Source organism: Ctenopharyngodon idella, chromosome 4 (assembly GCF_019924925.1).
Source record: "Ctenopharyngodon idella isolate HZGC_01 chromosome 4, HZGC01, whole genome shotgun sequence".
Lineage (NCBI taxonomy): Eukaryota > Metazoa > Chordata > Actinopteri > Cypriniformes > Xenocyprididae > Ctenopharyngodon > Ctenopharyngodon idella.
Genome location: NC_067223.1, coordinates 7,096,432 through 7,115,710, shown reverse-complemented (window position 1 = coordinate 7,115,710; position 19,279 = coordinate 7,096,432). Strand labels below are relative to the sequence as shown.

Genomic DNA, 19,279 nt, shown 5'->3' with positions numbered 1-19,279 from the left:
AAACTCTGCATTACCTCAGTGGGTCATGTGACTTCATGTCGTTTCGCTATTGGTCAGGGCGCACCGGGGAAGTTGTTTGTGTCAAAAACCAGGAAGCGCTCATTTTGAGGGTTGGAATAATTGGAATGTTTTTTAAACTGGATTTCTTTGGAATGTCTTACTGAACGTCACTGGTCCCAGTCTAGCAGGAAATATTCTCTCATGTCACCATAATTCTTCGCGAAGCACAATATCTGTAAGTATATGCATGTCTATTAAATTTAATTTAGATTTTCTCTCCCTGTCTTAACTAACTGATCGGAAGTCAGTTAATAAACACTACTATGGGCTGATGAGCCACACCTGAGTGTATAAATTAAACATGTCGAACACATTTCATTCTTTCTGAGCGTCTTAGTAGGTTCTCAACTAACAGGTTCTGAACTAATATATTTACGTTTTCTAGACGAGTGCCTTTGTTGGCATGAATTATTCACAACATTTATTATTTGTATAGTGTGAGACTGACCGTTTTTGATTTTTATTCCGTGACATGACAGTAAGTACAAGTACTACTTAACAGTATGTCCACATCTGTATTTTTACTTTGTCTTATGTTAACGAAGTCTTAGTTTTGGTTCAGAGTACTTGTTTAACATATGCTGCTCATGTGGTTCATGTAAACCTGTTATATTTTGAGCTGTTATCTGATTCATAAATTTGATAAGGCCTGTCATGCTCTACCAGGTAAAAAAAAAAAAAAAAAAAAGGTTTGGCCGCTTGACTGAGTTTGTTTATGGTTTAAACTAAGGCGGTTGTTAGGCACTATGCAGCGTAGCATTTGTAGCCATTACAGCATGATCATAAGTAGTTATGCAATTAAGCAGTTATGTTTCAGCGGTTAAGTATGTTAAATAGTAACAGTCACAATATAATAATAATAATAATATTATTATTATTATTATTATTATTAAGTTACTTTATTAAGAAAGTTCATCCTTGTGGCATCCTTCCATAGAAGATAGTTTCTAGCTTTATTGAACAATGCTATGCAGTGATATGATTCAGTTATTAATTATTAGTGGATTTTATGTCATTTTACGTGTCAGTCAGAAGCCAGGATCGGAACTTTTCGCCTTTTAGAGTTTAAAAATCTGTTGGGAGCAGCAGGTTTTTTCCTTAAATGTCCATTTCCAAATGGACCTGGGTGGATATGACTTTCTACCTACCATTCTAAAGGCCTGTTCACACTAGGAACTATATAAGTCTAAAGTTAACTATATTGATAAATATATTGTTCCACACTAATGCCCAAAACTTTGTTTATTCTGTTCTGCCACTTAAATTCTAAAGTATCGTTCTCTGATGCTGTGTATTATCGTTATACACTCACTGGCCAATTAATTAGGTAAACCTGTTTAACTGCTCATTAATGCAAATATCCAATCACATGGCAGCAACTCAATGCATTTAGGTATTTAGACATGGTGAAGACAATCTGCTGAATTTCAAATTGAGCATCAGAATAGGGAAGAAAGGTGATTTATGTCACTTTGAGCGTGGCATGGTTGTTGGTACCAGACAGGCTGGATTGAGTGTTTTAGAAACTGCTGATCTACTGGGATTTTTACGCACAACTATTATTTCGTGCACATTGAACTATGAAGCAGCTGGGCTACAGCAGCAGAGGACCACACGGTAAGGCGCTCTTTTCAACTAAAAACAGGGAACTGAGGCTGCAATTTGCACAGGATCACCAAAATTGCACAATAGAAGATCAGAAAGAGGTTGCTTGGTTGGGTCAGATTTTGGCGTAAACATGAATGCATGGCTCCATCCTACCTTGTATCAATGGTTCAGGCTGGTGTTGGTGGTGTAATGGTGTGGGGGAGATTTTCTTGGCACACTTTGGGCCCCTTAGTAGCAATTGAGCATGGTTTAAATGCCACAGTATTGAGTATTGTTGCTGATCATGTCCATCACTTATGACTACAGCATCCCAATCTTCTGATGGCTACTTCCAGCAAGAAAACATGTCATGTCACTAAGCTCAAATCATCACAAACGGATTTCTTGAACATGACAATGAGTTGACTATACTCAAATGGCCTCCACAGTCACCAAATCTCAATCCAATAGAGCACTTATGGGATGTGGTGGAACGGGAGATTCGCATCACGGGTGTGCAGCAGACAAATCTGCAGCAACTACGTGATGCTCTCATGTCAATATGGACCAAAATCTCTGTGGAATGTTTCCAGCACCTTGTTGAATATATTCCATGAAGAATTAAGGCACTTCTGAAGACAAAAGTGGGTGCAACCCGGTACTACTGTAGCAGGGTGTACCTAATAAAGTGGCCGGTGAGTGTAGTTGTGGTGTGGACTTCCCTATTCTGACTTCCATATTTGTAGTTCTAGTTATCATCCTTGGTGTGAAAAAGGCCTTCTTAAATTAGGTTCTGAAAAATGGGATAACTTAAAGATTCTAACAGAAAAACTATGGTTACTAAAAACATAAGATTGTGTTCTGATTGTCTGTAATATGGCCTCTTTTTGAGTAAATAAAATGCCTAATTTGTATGCTCTCTCCCACTAAGTTCGTCATATCCTGCCCTGTTGAACTGCAGTGTTCCTCAGAAGAGCGCTGCAGCTTATGTGGAGATGGAGGAACGTGCTCGCAGCTGTCTGCTGCGCTCCAAAGACACTCTGGAGCAGGACATCAAAGCCTCCTACTTGATGGACCACATGGTCAGCGATGGCGTCTTGAGCAATGATGAAGAAGCAATGGTGCTCAACAAGGTCTGTTGTGGTGTTCAAACATGCTTTACTTCTATAAAAAAAGGAATTCAAGTCAAGTTTCCCTATTTCTGCTTCTCCAGGCCACTAGAAGAGAGCAGGCCGCAGCCCTGCTCGAGGTGCTGTTGAGGAAAGATAACAGGGCATACATCTCCTTCTACAACGCACTGATCAGAGAGAGTTACGGAGATCTAGCCAACCTCCTTCATAGTGACCTGCCTCTGCTCAGCCCTGAGGGAGAGAGGAGCTTTGCTGATGGAGTGTCTCCTTCTGGTAACTACTTGGATGTGTATGAACTTGTCTTTGAAGTAGGCAAGTATGAGATACTAGAGTTTTTGTTTGCTTTTATTCCAGTCCAGGCGATTCTGAGTGAAGGTGGGGTGCCTCAGAGACCCGTGGTGTTTGTGAGCCGACCCGCTCTGCTGAACCTGATCCGGCAGATGCTGTACCAGCTACAGAACACACCGGGGTGGGTTATAGTGTTTGGCATGGCGGGTTCAGGGAAGTCTGTGATGGCTGCTGAGGCTGTTCGGGACCATGCCCTCATTAAGGGTTAGTGTTTGTTTTAGTGTTGTCAAGAAATCAAGAAAAGCAGTGTTTGTTTGAAAATAAGTGACTATAGGGACACACTATTCAGAGTTAAAGTATGTATTAAGTTTATTTTGTAAAAGCCCACTAGGCTAAACGTGCCCATATTGTGTTTTTTTTTTTTTTTTTTTTTTTCTCCCTCCTCTTCAGAGTGTTTTCCAGGTGGTGTTCACTGGCTTTCTGTTGGCCAATGTGAGCGGGCAGACCTGCTGGTAAGGATGCAGTCTCTATGTTTCCGTTTGGAGCAGGGTCAAAGTTTAGAAGCCAGCCTGCGGCCACCCTGTTCTGTGGAGGAGGCCAAAGAGCGCCTGCGGTTCCTAATACTCCGCAGGTTCCCCAGGTGAGTTCTGGAAGGATGTGGTCTAGCGCTGCCCCCTAATAGTTGACTGGTTAGTCGACAAGAAGAGGCTTAGTCGACCAAAATTTTATCAGTTGCTTAGTTGGAGGGGAAAAAATCCACAGGAAGTGGCGAAGTCACGCAGTCTGTGACGGACAGATCGTTAACAGCTGGTCTATGTGGTAATTACAGTACATCGGGCAGGACGTCCAAACGCTCTATCATTCATCAACCTCAAATATGGCTACGTAAGTAGTAGAAACTTTACGTGGGCGCTCGCTTTAACGTTAACCTAGAAAAATGCGGGCTGTTTGTGTGGAGTGTGAAAGCTGAATAGTAGCACACTTACTGCATGACCGCTAACATGGAGGCGGCGGTGCGATCACTTGCGCTTAAAATACTCCGTCATTTTTGATTATACAGATAAGAGTAATACATCTTGTGAATCTGTGAAGGGTCTACTTTTATTTGTGCACTCACAATAACAACAAAATGTTGTGCTTTTGTAAAATAATGAAAGCAAACCGGGTGCGCTTTCTGCCGTCTCTCTTTGTGAACTTAAGCATGCTGAAAAAAGAACCAAAACTCAGTGAAAAGTTGCCTCACACAGACATGAGAAATATATCTATAGAGTGCGGAGATGACAAGTCAGCATTATCAACTTTATCACTGCAGCTGAAAATACAGAAAACACTAGTTTATCAATCAGTTATTAAAATGTTAAAGCAGTCTCCTTGCTGTTTTTCCCTGACACATTCATAATCTTTACTTCTGCCGGTGGGCCGTGACAAGCTTTGTGCGCTTGAACGCTGATTAGACTGTGTAGGCATTAAAGGCTCTTATGATTTATATGGTTTATTAATAAACATGCAATTAGTCGACTAATTGCTTAAAATGAATGACTGCTAGTCGACCAGAAAAATCTTTATTTGTGGGCAGCCCTAATGTTCTTTTTATTATAACCCTCCAAAACAAAAAAAAAAAAAAAAAAAAAGATTTTTAAAAACTGTTGCCTTTCCCTTTATCAGCTGCTTCCTTTTATGTACATCCATCAGGTCCCTGCTGATTCTGGACGATGTCTGGGACAGCTATGCACTCAGGTCCTTTGATATTCAGTGCCGAGTTCTTCTGACCACGCGCAACCGAGGTCTGGCTGACTCCGTAAGCGGTGAGTAGTTAATTTTAGTGTGTCCAGTTTGCATTGCTTTGACACAGTGAGTGGTTATTTCTAAAAAGTCTAGTTTAGTAAGTGACTAGTTGGATCTCGTGTCTGCTTGTGACTGAGTTTTGAATTAAATTCAAGGCAAATCCTGCACTAAATGAAATTACATAAGACTCTGATAATGGAGAGCAGCTGGTCTTAGAGATAAGCTATTTTCAGCTGAGGTTATGAGAGAGATGTTCTTTTGTCTCTATTGTTGCTGTTATCTTGCAATTCATTTAACATTCTAATTTCATTTAAAAAAAAGTAAGGGTTCATCCGGTTTCTATGTGCTTCGTATTTGTGAAGGTACAAGGTTAGAAGTGCCTGTTGAAAGCGGTCTAGAGGAGGAGAAAGCCTTGGAAATTCTTGCTTTGTATGTCAATGGGAAGCCACATGCACTTCCAGAACAGGCCCGCAGCATTGTGAGCGAATGTAAAGGTACAACTCGCCCTTTTTATGCAAAACTGAACCAAAAACATTATGAAAGGTGACGGTTCCCAAGAACAGCACTTCTCACCTGCTCGTTGTCCTCTACCTCACCTTATGAACGCAATGTCATGTTCACATCATAACAGATCTCGCTTGTTACTGCACAACTGGTTCTGAAATCACTTTTGTCTAAATTTTAATAAAGTACAAATTTAATGACTTTGTAAATCATCTCCTTTGAATAACCCCTGACCGTTGTAAATGTTTCTCCTTTCGTTAGGTTCTCCTTTGGTGGTTTCTCTGATTGGAGCTCTGTTGAGGGAGTTCCCTGACCGCTGGAGCTACTACCTTCGGCAGCTGCAGAAGAAGCAATTCAAGCGGATCCGTAAGTCATCGTCCTACGACTATGAAGCTCTGGACCAGGCCATGGATGCCAGCCTGCAAGTTCTGGAGCCTGGACACAGAGAACTATACAGAGACCTGAGCATCATGCAGAAAGACATTAAAGTGCCTGCTAAGGTCTCACACAAAATCTCATGTCTCAGTGTCATTTATTTTGATTCATAATTTATGGTTATCATACTAAAAAAATGACTACATTAGAATGTAAATTATTATTTTTATATTATAAATTATCAAAGTTTTAGTTTTATATTTTGTCATGCAGGTTCTATCGGTGCTGTGGGGTCTTGAGTTGGAGGAGGTGGAGGATGTCCTACAGGAATTTGTGAATAAATCCCTGCTGTTTCGGGACTGTAACCAGCGACCGTATCTCTATTACCTTCATGATCTGCAGCTGGACTTTCTCACTGAACTGAATCGTGATCAAATTGCTGTGAGTTACATTACATTTTTCTTTTCTTTTTTTTCTTTTCTTTTTTTTTTTTTTTTTTAAAGAGAGACCACCAAAGAACAGTCTGAAGTCTTTTTTTTTTTTTTTTTCTTTTTTTTCCCTGTAGGAACTACATAAAAAGATGGTCCGTCAATACCAGCAGTTCTACAATGAAAGCCCACCGAGCTCTGGAGATAAAGAATGTTCGTATTGGTACCACTTCCTCCCGTACCACATGGCTAAAGCGGGACTGTCTAAGGTAATGCTGCAGTATGACCTACACTAACACTTCCACTCCTCTGGAGTGCATGTAGGATCTTCTTATGATATCTCTTCCGTTATGAACATGAAATTCTCCTTTCTTTTTTAGGAGCTTTATTCACTGATGTTTTCTTTGGACTGGGTCAAAGAAAAAGCTCAGATTATGGGATCTGCCCATCTGATCAATGACTATGTAGAATATGGTGAAATACTAGACAAAGAGGTATTTATACAGTTTTAGTTAGATTTGTATTGATGTTCCTCAATTGTACATCCCGATCAGAAATGATTTGGAAAAATTGCCACAGAAAACAATGATTTATATAAAAAGGCCTGTGTATAAAACCAAACACTTGGTTTTTAGGTCTTTATGCTCTTGGTTTTGTTTAAACTAGCAAAACTGTATGAAAGCAATATAAGTTACTCTTATGATCTTACCCACAATAACGTGCTTCCTCCTGTTCTGTTTAATAAATGATACTTGTGATGTTTTCCCCACAGAATAGTGAGGTGAGACTGCAGTTTCAGGAGTTCCTCTCTCTGAACGGACATCAGCTGGAGCAGAGACCGTTTCCTGATATCATACAGTTGGCTCTGTCTCAGCCCGCGTGCTCCGAGGTTTACAGGCAGGCCTTGATGCAAGCGCAGAAAAGAGCCAGCAGAGGGCAGCTCTATCTGGATTGGGTGTATGTATCCCTCTATTTCACTGCCTCATACAGTGACTTTCATGTAGTAAATGAGATTTTGATTGAAAGTGATTTGACTATTTAGGAACAAAAATAGTCAGGACAGTTTGTCCCGGCTGGTCATGCATCCTCACCAGGGGTCTGTCTACTACGCCTGCTTTTCCAAAGATGGGAGTAAAATTGCCTCTTGTGGGGCCAGCAAGAAGCTGCGGGTAAATATCCATTTGTGTCCTGACACTGTGCAGTTTTATGTGACTGGAAAATATTTGCCTATTTGTCCTCATTAGGTGTTTAAAACGACCTCTGGAGAGAAACTTCTGGAGCTTCAGGCTCATGACGAAGATATTCTGTGCTGCGCCTTCTCTCCCGATGACCGTTACATAGCAACCTGCTCCAGTGACAGGAAGGTTAAGGTTAGTGTGTCTGTCTTTCAGTGCCAATTTTATTGGTCAATATCTTTTTGTAGGACAACAGTTTGCTCCGGAATATAACTCTTTTAATATTCATCCTCATGTTCCAAAACTGCATGTTTATAAAACAAAGTGCTGGGTGAACATTGTTCCAAAATGAGTCAGGAGAATGAGAAGTGTTTTGTGTGTTGTAGTTGTGGAATGTTGAGCGAGGTATTCTTATGAAAGTGTTTGCGGAGGAACATGAGGAACAGATAAACCACTGCCAGTTCACCAACACAGGCCGACGTTTCCTGCTGGCCACCTGCTCAAATGACAAATTCACTAACACCAAGGTCAGATGTTTTTAAGAGTTCTTGACTTCTGTTTTTAATGTAGTTTTTAGAATTTTTGAAGTTGACTACAATAATTCAATAATTATGTATATTAATTGTTTACATTTTATCTTTTTTTTTTTTTTTGCTTTTTAGAATTCTTTTACTAGTATTTTAAATGAACTTTTTACATATTTATTACTAAATTTGTGAATGTGAACCTCTTGAGTACTTTGTATGAATATTCAGTCAGTAATTATCCTAATGAACCATAAGCACTTCTAACACTAATCTTTCTGACATGATTGGTTCAGGGAATGAGTTAATTCAGTAACCACTCCAATGACTCCACTTCAACAGTGATTCTGACTGATTACTCATGAGTTCATGAGTCTTTTTGAGGTATTCAAAAAAAAGTCACTGGTGCGTAGCGGGCAAAACAGGTGTGTGGTAGTGGTGCTCCAAAGAGTTTGATTATTAAATCTCATCTGCACTTTTTTTCGCACCCTCCATTTCCTCTTTCCACATTTAGAGGCAGATTTGGTGAACATGAGTAATGAGAATGACAGCTGGTAGGATGCTCACTCGGAACAGCAGAGGAGGGGAACGGGGCAGCCGTGTAATTTTTACAGCTTGTGAAATTTTCAGAGAATTGTGGGAAATCTGTAGGAGTGTGACAGCAGGAGTCTGCAGTTTAGCTGTATTCATTTGAGGGTGCGAAAACAGAGTGAGCGCACGGGTGTCAAAAACGTAATGAGAGCACCCCCCCACCCCCCAGTGGAGGCGTGAACACAAAAGGGCATTTTGTAGAATATCTCGGCTTGAGGAGTAAAAGAAACACCCTGAAATGAGATTTAGAGAATGTAACAGCAGATGTGTTAAACACAAGACTAAATATCTTCTCTTATATTGGCTGTCCTGTTCAATAAACCCTGGCAGAGTGATCAAGACACCTACACAAAGCATACATTATCCCTTTCTTCCTGAATCCATGTGTCCTGCCTTTTACCCTTTCCGTGTCCATCTTCGCTGCAGATATGGAACCCCAACAAGCGGACGTCTCAAAACACTATGTTTGGACACATGGAACCCGTCAATCACTGCTGCTTCTCCCCTAATGACGTCTACCTCGCCACTTCATCTAGTGACGGCACCGTGAAGGTGAGGCCATTTCAAAACCGGTTTGCCTAATGCCTAGTTGTTTTTACTTGCTGTTTTTTGATTACTTGATTTGTTTATTTGCTAATTTACTTGTAGTATATTACTATACTTTGGTTTTATATATATATATATATATATATATATATATATAATCTTTTACATTAATGTATATTTTAATTGATTTGATTTGACTTTTTTTTTTTTTTTTTTTTTTTTTTTTTTTTTTTTTTTTATTAAAACAAATATTTTTATATTAAATGTATTTTACTGGAAATAAAAACAAGACTAGTAGCTGGTGTTTTTTTTTTTTTTTTTTTTTTTTTTTTTTTTTTTTTTTTTTTTTTAATATTTAAATTTGCCTTTATTAAGCTCAAATTGGTGTATCATCTTTAGTCAATAATACAGGTGCCCTCTCATGCACTACTTCTTGTCTTTTGTATCTGGCAGCTGTTTGAGGTGTCATCCGCGAACGAGTGGAAATCAATCGATGTCAGTAGTTTTTTCCCAGAGAGTGATGATGAAATAAAAGCCATTGTGAAATGCAGCACTTGGTCAGCTGACAGCTCACGGATAATTTGTGCTGCCAGGAACGCTGTGTTTGTAAGTGATTTTGCGAGTGTTGTTGTGAAATGAGTTGGCACTGCCACTCAATATTTTTGATTTGGTGCCTGTAACAGCTTTATTTTTATTTAAGTCTGATTCACACCAATCCCACAAACTAATAAAAATGATCATAGGAAAAATCCTATGATGATGTTCTTTAATGCACAAATTAAAGGTAAAACATTCAGTTCTGAACTTGGGCTGTCAGAAAAGATTAATATACTGTGTGGGTAATTGTTTCGGCTTCTCCTGTGCTCATGGTTTTTGTTTTAACTGTATGATGTCTGTATTGTATGCATGTAGGTGTTTGACGTACAGACATCAGACATGCTGCTGGAAATGAAGACGAGTCGTCTGAGCACAGTTCAGTATTGCCACGCGTGTCCCAACAGCAGCCTGTTGGCCGTTGCGCTCTCTCATTACGCTGTAGAGGTACGCCACACCACAGAGTTAAAATGTGCGGACCATTCCTTGATGGTCTATAGCCAGCATTTCCAAACATATTTTGTTTGTGTAGTGCTTTTCACAATACATGTAAGGTGTGACCAACACACCAAAATGTTAATGTTTGGGTAAAATGAATCACTTCAGTCATCCCTTCTGCTTTTGCTCTTAAATGTCATGCTGTGCTTTAGCTTCTGTGTCTGAGAGAAGCAATTTAAAAGTTTTGTTTTATCTTTATAGTACACAGTTCAAAAGTTTGGGTCTCTTATGGTCACGAGTTTGCAATTATTTGATCAAAAATACAGTAAAAACTGTTACAATTAAACAACTTTTTTTTTTTTTTTTTTTTTCTATTTTAATATATAAACTTCAAATGTAATTTAATCCTGTGATGCAAAACTGAATTTTCAGCAGCCAATACTCATCAGAGTATTGACTACCTTCAGAGTCACATGATCCTTCAGAAATCATTCTTATATGCTGGTTTGGTGACATTTCATAAACCTTTCTCAGACAAACTTTTTTTTTTTTTTTTTTTTTAAATCACTTAATGCATCCTTGCTGAATAAGTGTTACTTTAACTGACCCCAAACTTTTGAACCGTAGTGTTATTAAAATTTAACCAGAACAGATTTACATGACGAAGTTCACAGGACAAGCAGTTAAGGGGTTACATGCTTGATGTGCGCTGCCCTCGTCCAATCATTATCAGCCTCATACATATGCAAATGAGAATGTTTATCAGCATTATTAAATAAGGATGAACAGTGTAAAGCATGGAATAAGTTAATCCTTAATTCTGGGTTAAGTAAGACTGGCTTAATACTAAGGACTGTTGTTTTTTTTTAGCTGTGGAATCTTGAGACCAGTAAAAAGAAAGCCGAATGCAACGGTCACCTGAGCTGGGTTCATTGTGTCCAGTTTTCACCTGACGGCTCACTTCTGCTGTCCTCTTCTGATGATCAGACTATCAGAGTAAGCTAGCTTTGGTCCATCTCTCTCTGTAGTGTGACAATTTTTGCAGTTATTCTTTGAACACTATTGACCTGTTATCACAAGTGTTAATGTTTGTCTAGCTGTGGGAGACGGACCGGGTTCACACCTCCTCTGCTGTGGCTCTGAAGAGGGACACTGATGTTATCTTCTCCCATAGTCATGTTACAATAGTGGCACCTGACAGCAAAAACCGATTACAGGTACTGTCCACCAGAGAACCTAGATTGTTTTTTTTTTTTTTTTTTTTTTTTTTTTTTTTTCCCAAAATTGCATTTTATAAGACATGTCATGTTTCATTGTGAACCTTCAGGTACGGGCTGAATCCAAAGGTGCCGTTTTGTACGAGAGTGAAGCATTGCCGTCCAGGATTCGCTGTACTTGTATCAGCAGAAATGCAGCTTTTGTGTCCCTGGGAACTGAGGATGGAACTGTACAGGTACTGTAGCTCACCTGTGGGGTATTGTCATCACTAGCTGTCTCATCCTCATGTTATACTCATTTTGAATACGAGTCTTTGGGCATGCAAAGCACTCTGGGTAAAAATAGCCTTCAGGATGCTTGTGGGTGTTTTGACTCACCTCCGGCAATGAGATTTACCGTGGCTGTCAACTGCACTCAGTCCTCTAATCTCTCGCCCTTCCTTTCCCAAACCCTTCCCTTCTCTCTCTATTGAATGTTGTCGTGCTGGAGGCGAGCGTTGTCCTCCTGTTTTGTACAGTGTGCGTGCGCTGTAGCGTAATGGATGTGACTGATATGTTTGGGACCGTGGGGAAACCTTTTAGTGTTCCAGGTTCAATACAAATGAAGCTCTGTTGACTGCATGTGGTAAACATTGTCACAGCTGCTATTACAAAAGCGTTTTTTTTTTTTTTTTTTTTTTTTTTTTTTTTTTTTTTAAATTTATCTAATTATGTATTTAAACTGAGGTTTTTTGGTCATTCTAATGTTGATAGTTGACTTCTGAACTGGAAAATTTGTTTATAAAAATGGATCTAACATTTATGAAGTTTGAATTGCAGCTTCTAAATGCAAGGCTTTGCTTCATCTGCATAATGCTGGTACCATTTTGAAACACCAGAGGGCGCCAGATGGCTACTGAGCAGAACATGGCAAGCATGTTCAACGGCTCACAACTAAAGCAGTTGTAGTGTTGTGGTGCATTTCATGCTTTTTTTTTTTTTTTTTTTTTTTTTTTTTTTTTCCTCCCTCCCCCCAAGGAGAGTCTAGCATCAATGAAATCATAGAAAAATTGAGGGTTTTACTAGAGAGATGAGGACTGTGTTTGTGTATGTGCGCAGACAGGAAGAGTGAAAGTTAGACAGTTTCTGAAGAACGTTGGATGGAGAACCTTGCAGCTGCTGAACTTACAGCGCGATTTTGTGCTGGCACTAGGGCTAGAGGCAGGTACAGTGCAGGTATGGTGTGTGGAAGTGTATGTGTGAATGTATTATTGGCTGTTCACATTGACAATGATTATTTGAAAAATCCTCAATATTTAAGTTTCTACCAAAAATATTAAACAGCGACTGTTTTATACATTGACATGGATAGTGCTTTTAAAGGGTTAGTTCACCCAAAAATGAAATTTCTGTCATAAAGTACTCACCCTCATGTCGTTCTAAACCCGTAAGACCTTCGTTTGTCTTTCGGAACATAAATTAAGATATTTTTGATAATCCAAAATTATTTATTTATTTTTTTTTTTTAATATCCCCCATAGAAAGCAACAAAATTTGCTACTTTTCTGGACCTTGAATGTGGTAATTACGTTGCTTTTTTTTTTTTTTTCTCCCATCAAAAATATCTTAATTTGTGTTCCAAAGATGAACGAAGGTCTTACGGATGTAGAACGACATTAGGGCGAGTACTTAATGACAGAAATTTCATTTTTGGGTGAGCTAACCCTTTCAAAAAATGACATTGAAGTGTTTCTTGAGCACCAAATCGGTATATTAGAATGATTTCTGAAGGATCATGTGACTTCAACGCTGACCTCGTTATTTGTGTGTTCTGTACACATTTATCCATGATTTCTGAATCTGCTTTTTCGCAGCATTTGATCTTAGAGTAACTCACAAGACCAGAACACCAGCCTACAAGCACAAATACCTCTTATTTTCTTTCCAAAAACACAGCACACGTTCCCATAGCTCCAGGCAACTTTAAGTTTGCGTTTTGGATGCAGCAGAGAGGGTGGATAATCAGTCTGGTCTTTCTGAATGCCTGACAGAGAGGGGCGAACTGACCCACCTTCAAGTGTATTCTTATAAACTGCTTTAATTAAATTTACATGGAAGAATATTGATGTATTAACTGCCAAAGTTTAATATTATAACTGTATTTGTCATTAGTGTTTTGTTTTAAATGTTATCTTGCGGTTAATGCAGGGTGCAACTATCTAGTCTTTTACATAGTGTTCCTTACCAAAAAAAACACCTCCCTTAATTCTGTCTCTGATTTAATTTTGTCCTTTTTAAGGATTTTCATGTTAAACACCCGTAAGACCGTTCATTTTCGGAACACAAATTAAGATCTTTGATAAAATCCAATGGCTCAGTGAGGCCTGCATTGACGGCAAGATAACTAACACTTTTAAATGCGCAGAAAGCTACTAAAGACATTTAAAACAGTTCATGTGACTACAGTGGTTCAACCTTAATGTTATGAAGTGACAAGAATACTTTTTGTGCACCGAAAAAAACAAGCCATTGGATTTTATTCAACAATATCTTGTGATGGGCGATCTCAAAAAAACTTTGGCAGTTTGATACATGCTCCGAACCACTGATTTGAAACAAAAGATTCGTAAAGCTTTGAAACTTCATGAAGCAGTGTTTTGAAATCACCCATCACTAGATATTGTTGAATAAAATCATTGTTTTTTTTGGCACACAAAATATTCTCGTCGCTTCATAATATTAAGGTTGAACCACTGTAGTCACATGAACTGTTTTGAAAGTATCTTGCTGTCAAGCCTCACTGAGCCATCAGATTTTATCAAAAATCTTAATTTGTGTTCCGAAGATGAACAAAGGTCTTATGGGTGTGGAATGACATGAGGGTGAGTAATTAATGACAATTTTCATTTTTGGGTGAACTAACCCTTTAAACAATTGCGTAATTGTACACAAACAAGTAATCACAAATGCAATTGCAACCTAGTTTGTTCTGCACTGCTAATTTCATTTCTTTTATACTGTTACATTCTCTGAAGGTGTTTGAGGTTCCATCGGGAAAAACGGTGAAGCTCTTGGGTCACACCAGGACTGTTCACCACTGTCGGTTCACTGACGACAGTGAAACCCTCATCACATCCTCAGAAGATGCTACTGTCCGGGTAATTCACTTGCAGCTGTTACTTATAATTGAGATGGGAGGAAAATTCTTTTTTTTTTTTTTTTTTTTTTTTTTTTGCACACCATCTTTAACATATTCAAACACTTTATGTGAAATGTTTTTGTTATAAATGGGGTTTTTTTTTTTTTTGTGTGTGTATTAAGATGTTGCTGTTTTTTGCATATTATTTTTTGTATAACCTTTTTATTTGCATTATTTTCTGTCTGTGAGGACAGTTGAATGACAAGTCTACTGATTTGCCGGTGCAATTTAGTAATTACGCCACATGCTCACAAACTTCTGCTGCAGCTGTTCTGTTAGTTTGAGAAGTTTTAGGTGATAGGTCATTACAGGGCTCATCGATTTCATTGTGTTGATGACAAGCAGAGGAAGTGTGAGTGGAAGACTTTTTAGTAATTGATGTTTGTGAACAGCTGCATGCCCATTAAAATTCTGTAGGAACGGATAGTGACAAACATGAAGACCTTTAGGACATTTGTAGTAGGATGAAAATTTAACAAATACTAGATTCTTTGCAAACCCTTTCAAAAGACCATTAAATTTGAATGCTTAATATTTGAGAGGTTAAACATTTGCCTGTCTGCAGGTGTGGAAGTGGAGGACAGGTGAGTGTCTGGTGCTGGAGGGTCATACGGAGCCAATCAGGAAGTTTCACCTTTTAAACTCCTCTTCCCCTCCTCATCTATTCTCATGGTCGTTTGATGGCACTGTTAAGGTAATCGCAACCTCTAACTTGTATCCTGCATTCTATTCTCTTCTTTTTCTAAATTGCTAATGAAAGCATCTTAAGCACACGCAGAGTGTGAAGGATGACGTAAAGACCACATTTAGCTCTTTTCTATTACTGTTGCTTTTAGCACAAACCATGGTTATCAAGCCCAAATTGTGGACTGAAAGCAGTCAACCATGATAATTAGGTGATGCATGCAGTTAAATGCTTTTACAGTTCACCCCAGTTGTAGTCAGGGCTTCTGTGGTAAAGATTGTACATGATCCACAACTTCCTGACACTTTTCACAAACAGGGTACGAAATTGGATCTGAAACGCTTAAAGTGGGCATTAAACGGAAGTTGTGATCATCTTTTCTCTTCTATTATAGAATTAGAATTTTAAAAATGTACACGGATTAATCCTTTATAATAAACAGTGGAGTATTCCATGGAAAAATAATTGTCAATTGATTTCATGGAGACTTTTAAATGTTTTTTTTTTTTTTTTTTTTTTTTTCTCAGCAATTGTTCCAAGAAAAGATGCTAAAACTATAAAGGAACAGAAAATTGAAAAGCTCAATTTACTTTGACCTCCTAGCATTAATAAAGGTTAAATTTTAATGGTTTAAATCAAATCATGGGTCACTGTATCACATTCATGGAAGGTATCTCTTGCCATTTTCAGCACAAGTAGTCTGTTTCTTTCTGCTGCAGGTCTGGGATTTGGACAGAGGGCAGATGCTGCAAGACCTTGTGTGTCATAAGGGTGCTGTCCTGTCATGTGACGCGTCTCCTGACGGACGGCTCTTTGCCACAGCTTCGGCCGATAGGACTGCTAAGGTCAGCAAAACGGGGCACAAATTCATACAACAGATCAATATCACAGGACAAGATATTCTTTACATTAGTCACAGAGCAGAGTCTGCCTCTGTGTCTAGTTCCTGGACACTGACTGTGCGAACACCTGCTCCTGTTACACCGCTAGTTAGTTTACTCTAGGTGCGAGGTGTCTGTGATGGTACGGTGTAAGGAGTGTGCTATTTGGAGTATCTTTACTGAGCCCAGGGTGCTTGCATTAATGATGCCACTTACGGCCAAATACTGGCTAATTAACTCTGCGTGAGTGCAGTACAAAGGCTCAGTGATACACGCGTAGCGTCCTCTGTTTGTGGTATCGGAGGTCAGAGTTCAGCCTGCTCGCCTGAGAGCGTGATGAGATCAAGTTCTCTCAATCTGTGTGACACCGCCTCTACCAGAAGAGCTTTCTAATGAGGTGTCATGTTCACGTCTGTCTGCCAGAACTTCACAATGACCAGAGAGAGAGAGAGAGAGAGAGAGAGAGGATGGTAATGTGAATTTGGAGTGCTGATCAGAAAAATCAATCATGCCAAATGGACCTGCCTCAATGACTAACGCTGACTAAAATTAGAGATGGGAAAACAAATATTTCAAGCAGCAGTTTAGCCAAAAATGAAAATTGATATCTGGTCACTCTTGTCGCATTCCCATCCCATATATTAGATTTGTTAACCCTTTCACAAAGAGATCACTCAATGAGATTATCTCTTTGAATTTTTACACAACACAAAATGGCTCTGTAGCAGACGGTGTTCAGGATTGCTCCTGTTCAGTTTATGCAGTAAAATGGCTTATACCTGCTGATTTGTTCCCTAAGGTGTGGAGCAGGACCTCATGGGAGGTGATGTTTTTGCTGAAGGGACACAAGGACTGCGTCCGTAGCTGCCGATTTTCTTGGGACAACAAGCGACTTGCAACTGGCGATGACAACGGAGAAATAAGGGTGAATAAAATCTTAAACTTCAAACTGTGATCCATCCGTGTTAAAAAGGGAATAAACATCTGATTTTTCAAGAATTTCTAAAAAGCAATAGATGCCTAGTAAATTAAAGATACAGTATCTCTGATCTTCAAAGTACTGTATCAGTCTGTGTTCCTGATAGCTGTGCTCCCCTTTCCGCTTCATTTTCATCATAAAAATAAACATGCTTGGTGTGAAGGTAATAACAGTGGTGCAGAAGTGTTTCTCTAATTGAAGAATCACCCAAATATGGTTGTAAAGAAACTTATGGCAAAGGTTGTCAATTATGGTGAATTTTGAAACTAAATTTGTGGACGTTATGGCCATGTTGAGAGCAAATTGAGATGTTTGAATTATCACAGATATTAAGATAAGCAACATATGGACAATACTTTTTGATTGGCACAATTCTTAAAACTCAGCATCCCCTGCTTGTCACTTCTGCCAAACTGTCTGTCTCTTTGAGTTTCTCTTGCTGGGAGACGAGGCCCCAGTGCTCAGAAGTGTAAAGGAAAGTTCTACCTCATCAATTAAAGATGCTGCTCGCAGAGAGAAAGAGGAAAATGGGGAAAGTGAGAGAGAACCACAAACGGGGAGTCAGAAATGCTGTGATGTTATAATTCATGGCCTGTGGTGCTGTTTTTCAAAGCTCACGTCTCTATTATTTAATAGTGTTTACTGCCACCGAGAAACACCAAGTGCAAAACGTGCACATCATAGTGTAATATCTGTAAATCAGGCTTTAGAATGGATGTTTTTGCATTTGGCATGTTTTAGTTTGTCATGATTTCTGATCAAATCCATAAAAGAAACACGGATTCTTTATAAATAAACACTTTGTGGATCTACTTTATATTGTGCTGTGTAATATGCATTTTGGTCATTAATTTCTTTTGTGTAACATTAATGTTTTGTGTCTTTTAAGCTGTGGAGCATGCTGGATGGAGCTCTCCTGAAGATCTGTTCCCGGGACACTAAGGATTCAATGGACTCTTTCCACGGTGGATGGGTGACCGACCTGCACTTCTCCCCTGATAACAGAGTACTCGTCTCTACTGGCGGATACATCAAGGTACACACATTATATAAATCAAACTGAACCCTGAATTGTTTGCTTGTAAACAGCAGAGGTGTGTGTTGTGTTTTTTTTTTTTTGATTAGCTTCATTCAATTTGAGCTGCATGTGGGGTTATTGTTGGGTTAAAATGTAGTTTCTCATATGAAAAGAACTGGTTCATAATTGTTTTTTCAGTGAAACCTCATAACTAGTGTAGCTTGCTTCCCAAAAGAAATGCCTCTTGTGAGTTTGAGGTAAACGTTTGTTATAAAGACTGCCATGTTGATTTAAATCTTGATATCAGCCCTAAAGGGTTAGTTCACCAAAATAACAAAATTTATCATTAATTACTCACCCTCATGTCGTTCCAAACCCGTAAGACCCGTTCACCTTTGGAACACAAATTAAGGTATTTTTGAAATCCGAGAGTTTTCTGACCTCTCTATACACCGCAATGTCATAACCAATTTCAAGGCCCAGAAAGTTACTAAAGACATTGTGACTACAATGGTTCAACCTTAATGTTATGAAGCGACAAGAATACTACTTGTGTGCAAAAACAAAAATAGCTTTATTGCACAATTTGAGAAATGAATGACAAATTTAATTTTTGGGTGAAATAACCCTTTAATTCAGACATTATTAATAATAATATTATTATTATTATTATTATTATTATTATTATTATTATTATTAGAGCAAAAGTAATACTTGACTGCCTTGCTCCTTGTTTTTGTGACATTACCACTTCATCTGTATTATCAGGCAGACACTTGTCCAATCGCTCATGTCACAGAGGCACATTATCATGTCAGGAACTGAGCGAGACTAACTTCCATCAACGATGTCACCCATTATCCATCACACATTGCGACGACTTTATTAATATACTCTGAGCCGTCTGTACATTGTGTAAGTGTCAGTGGCGTAATGATGCTTCATCACACATCAATCTGTCAGTTTATCAAATGCATCTGCATCAGGCTGCCCCCGCGCTCCTGACCCTCCGCTTGAGCGCGTGAGCGACGGGTCTGTCGGAGACCCGATAATAAGCTCCTGATTGATCACCGGCTGTCCTCTCGCTCAGGATCCCGCCGTCTGCAATATCAAATGATAAATTAATCATTGCACGCGTCGGTTCCACATCCCCAGCCAAACGTCTTCATCAGACCGAACCAAACCTGCTGTAAATCTGTTACGACCACACAAAGGAAGGAGGTGTGCGAGATGTGACGCGTCACGCTGCGCTTCCTGCTGGAAATGCACTTGTTCTGATTTGAGAATTTACGTCGC

At 39.1% G+C, this 19,279-nt stretch overlaps 1 protein-coding gene across 4 annotated transcripts in view; it reads left to right on the top strand.

The window, feature by feature from the left end:
- Positions 1–56: 56 nt before the first annotated feature.
- The window catches only part of apaf1 (apoptotic peptidase activating factor 1), a 26,141-nt gene continuing 6,918 nt past the window's right edge, over positions 57–19,279 (top strand). The window contains exons 1-27 of one of the 4 annotated variants that reach the window (XM_051891010.1): positions 57–235; positions 2,609–2,780; positions 2,861–3,050; positions 3,132–3,329; positions 3,516–3,705; positions 4,758–4,870; positions 5,213–5,344; positions 5,616–5,854; positions 6,003–6,170; positions 6,295–6,426; positions 6,538–6,651; positions 6,930–7,114; positions 7,200–7,326; positions 7,402–7,527; positions 7,719–7,859; positions 8,874–8,999; positions 9,447–9,599; positions 9,906–10,034; positions 10,896–11,021; positions 11,123–11,242; positions 11,353–11,478; positions 12,341–12,457; positions 14,257–14,379; positions 14,986–15,114; positions 15,825–15,950; positions 16,786–16,911; positions 17,855–18,001. In XM_051891010.1, coding sequence (XP_051746970.1) covers positions 2,643–2,780; positions 2,861–3,050; positions 3,132–3,329; positions 3,516–3,705; positions 4,758–4,870; positions 5,213–5,344; positions 5,616–5,854; positions 6,003–6,170; positions 6,295–6,426; positions 6,538–6,651; positions 6,930–7,114; positions 7,200–7,326; positions 7,402–7,527; positions 7,719–7,859; positions 8,874–8,999; positions 9,447–9,599; positions 9,906–10,034; positions 10,896–11,021; positions 11,123–11,242; positions 11,353–11,478; positions 12,341–12,457; positions 14,257–14,379; positions 14,986–15,114; positions 15,825–15,950; positions 16,786–16,911; positions 17,855–18,001 — 3,741 coding nt within the window. In that variant the 5' untranslated portion in view covers positions 57–235; positions 2,609–2,642. Of the gene's footprint in view, positions 236–372; positions 539–2,578; positions 2,781–2,860; positions 3,051–3,131; positions 3,330–3,515; positions 3,706–4,757; positions 4,871–5,212; positions 5,345–5,615; positions 5,855–6,002; positions 6,171–6,294; positions 6,427–6,537; positions 6,652–6,929; positions 7,115–7,199; positions 7,327–7,401; positions 7,528–7,718; positions 7,860–8,873; positions 9,000–9,446; positions 9,600–9,905; positions 10,035–10,895; positions 11,022–11,122; positions 11,243–11,352; positions 11,479–12,340; positions 12,458–14,256; positions 14,380–14,985; positions 15,115–15,824; positions 15,951–16,785; positions 16,912–17,854; positions 18,002–19,279 lie in introns of those variants that run through there. The other 3 variants (XM_051891008.1, XM_051891009.1, XM_051891012.1) reach the window with 3 other exon arrangements.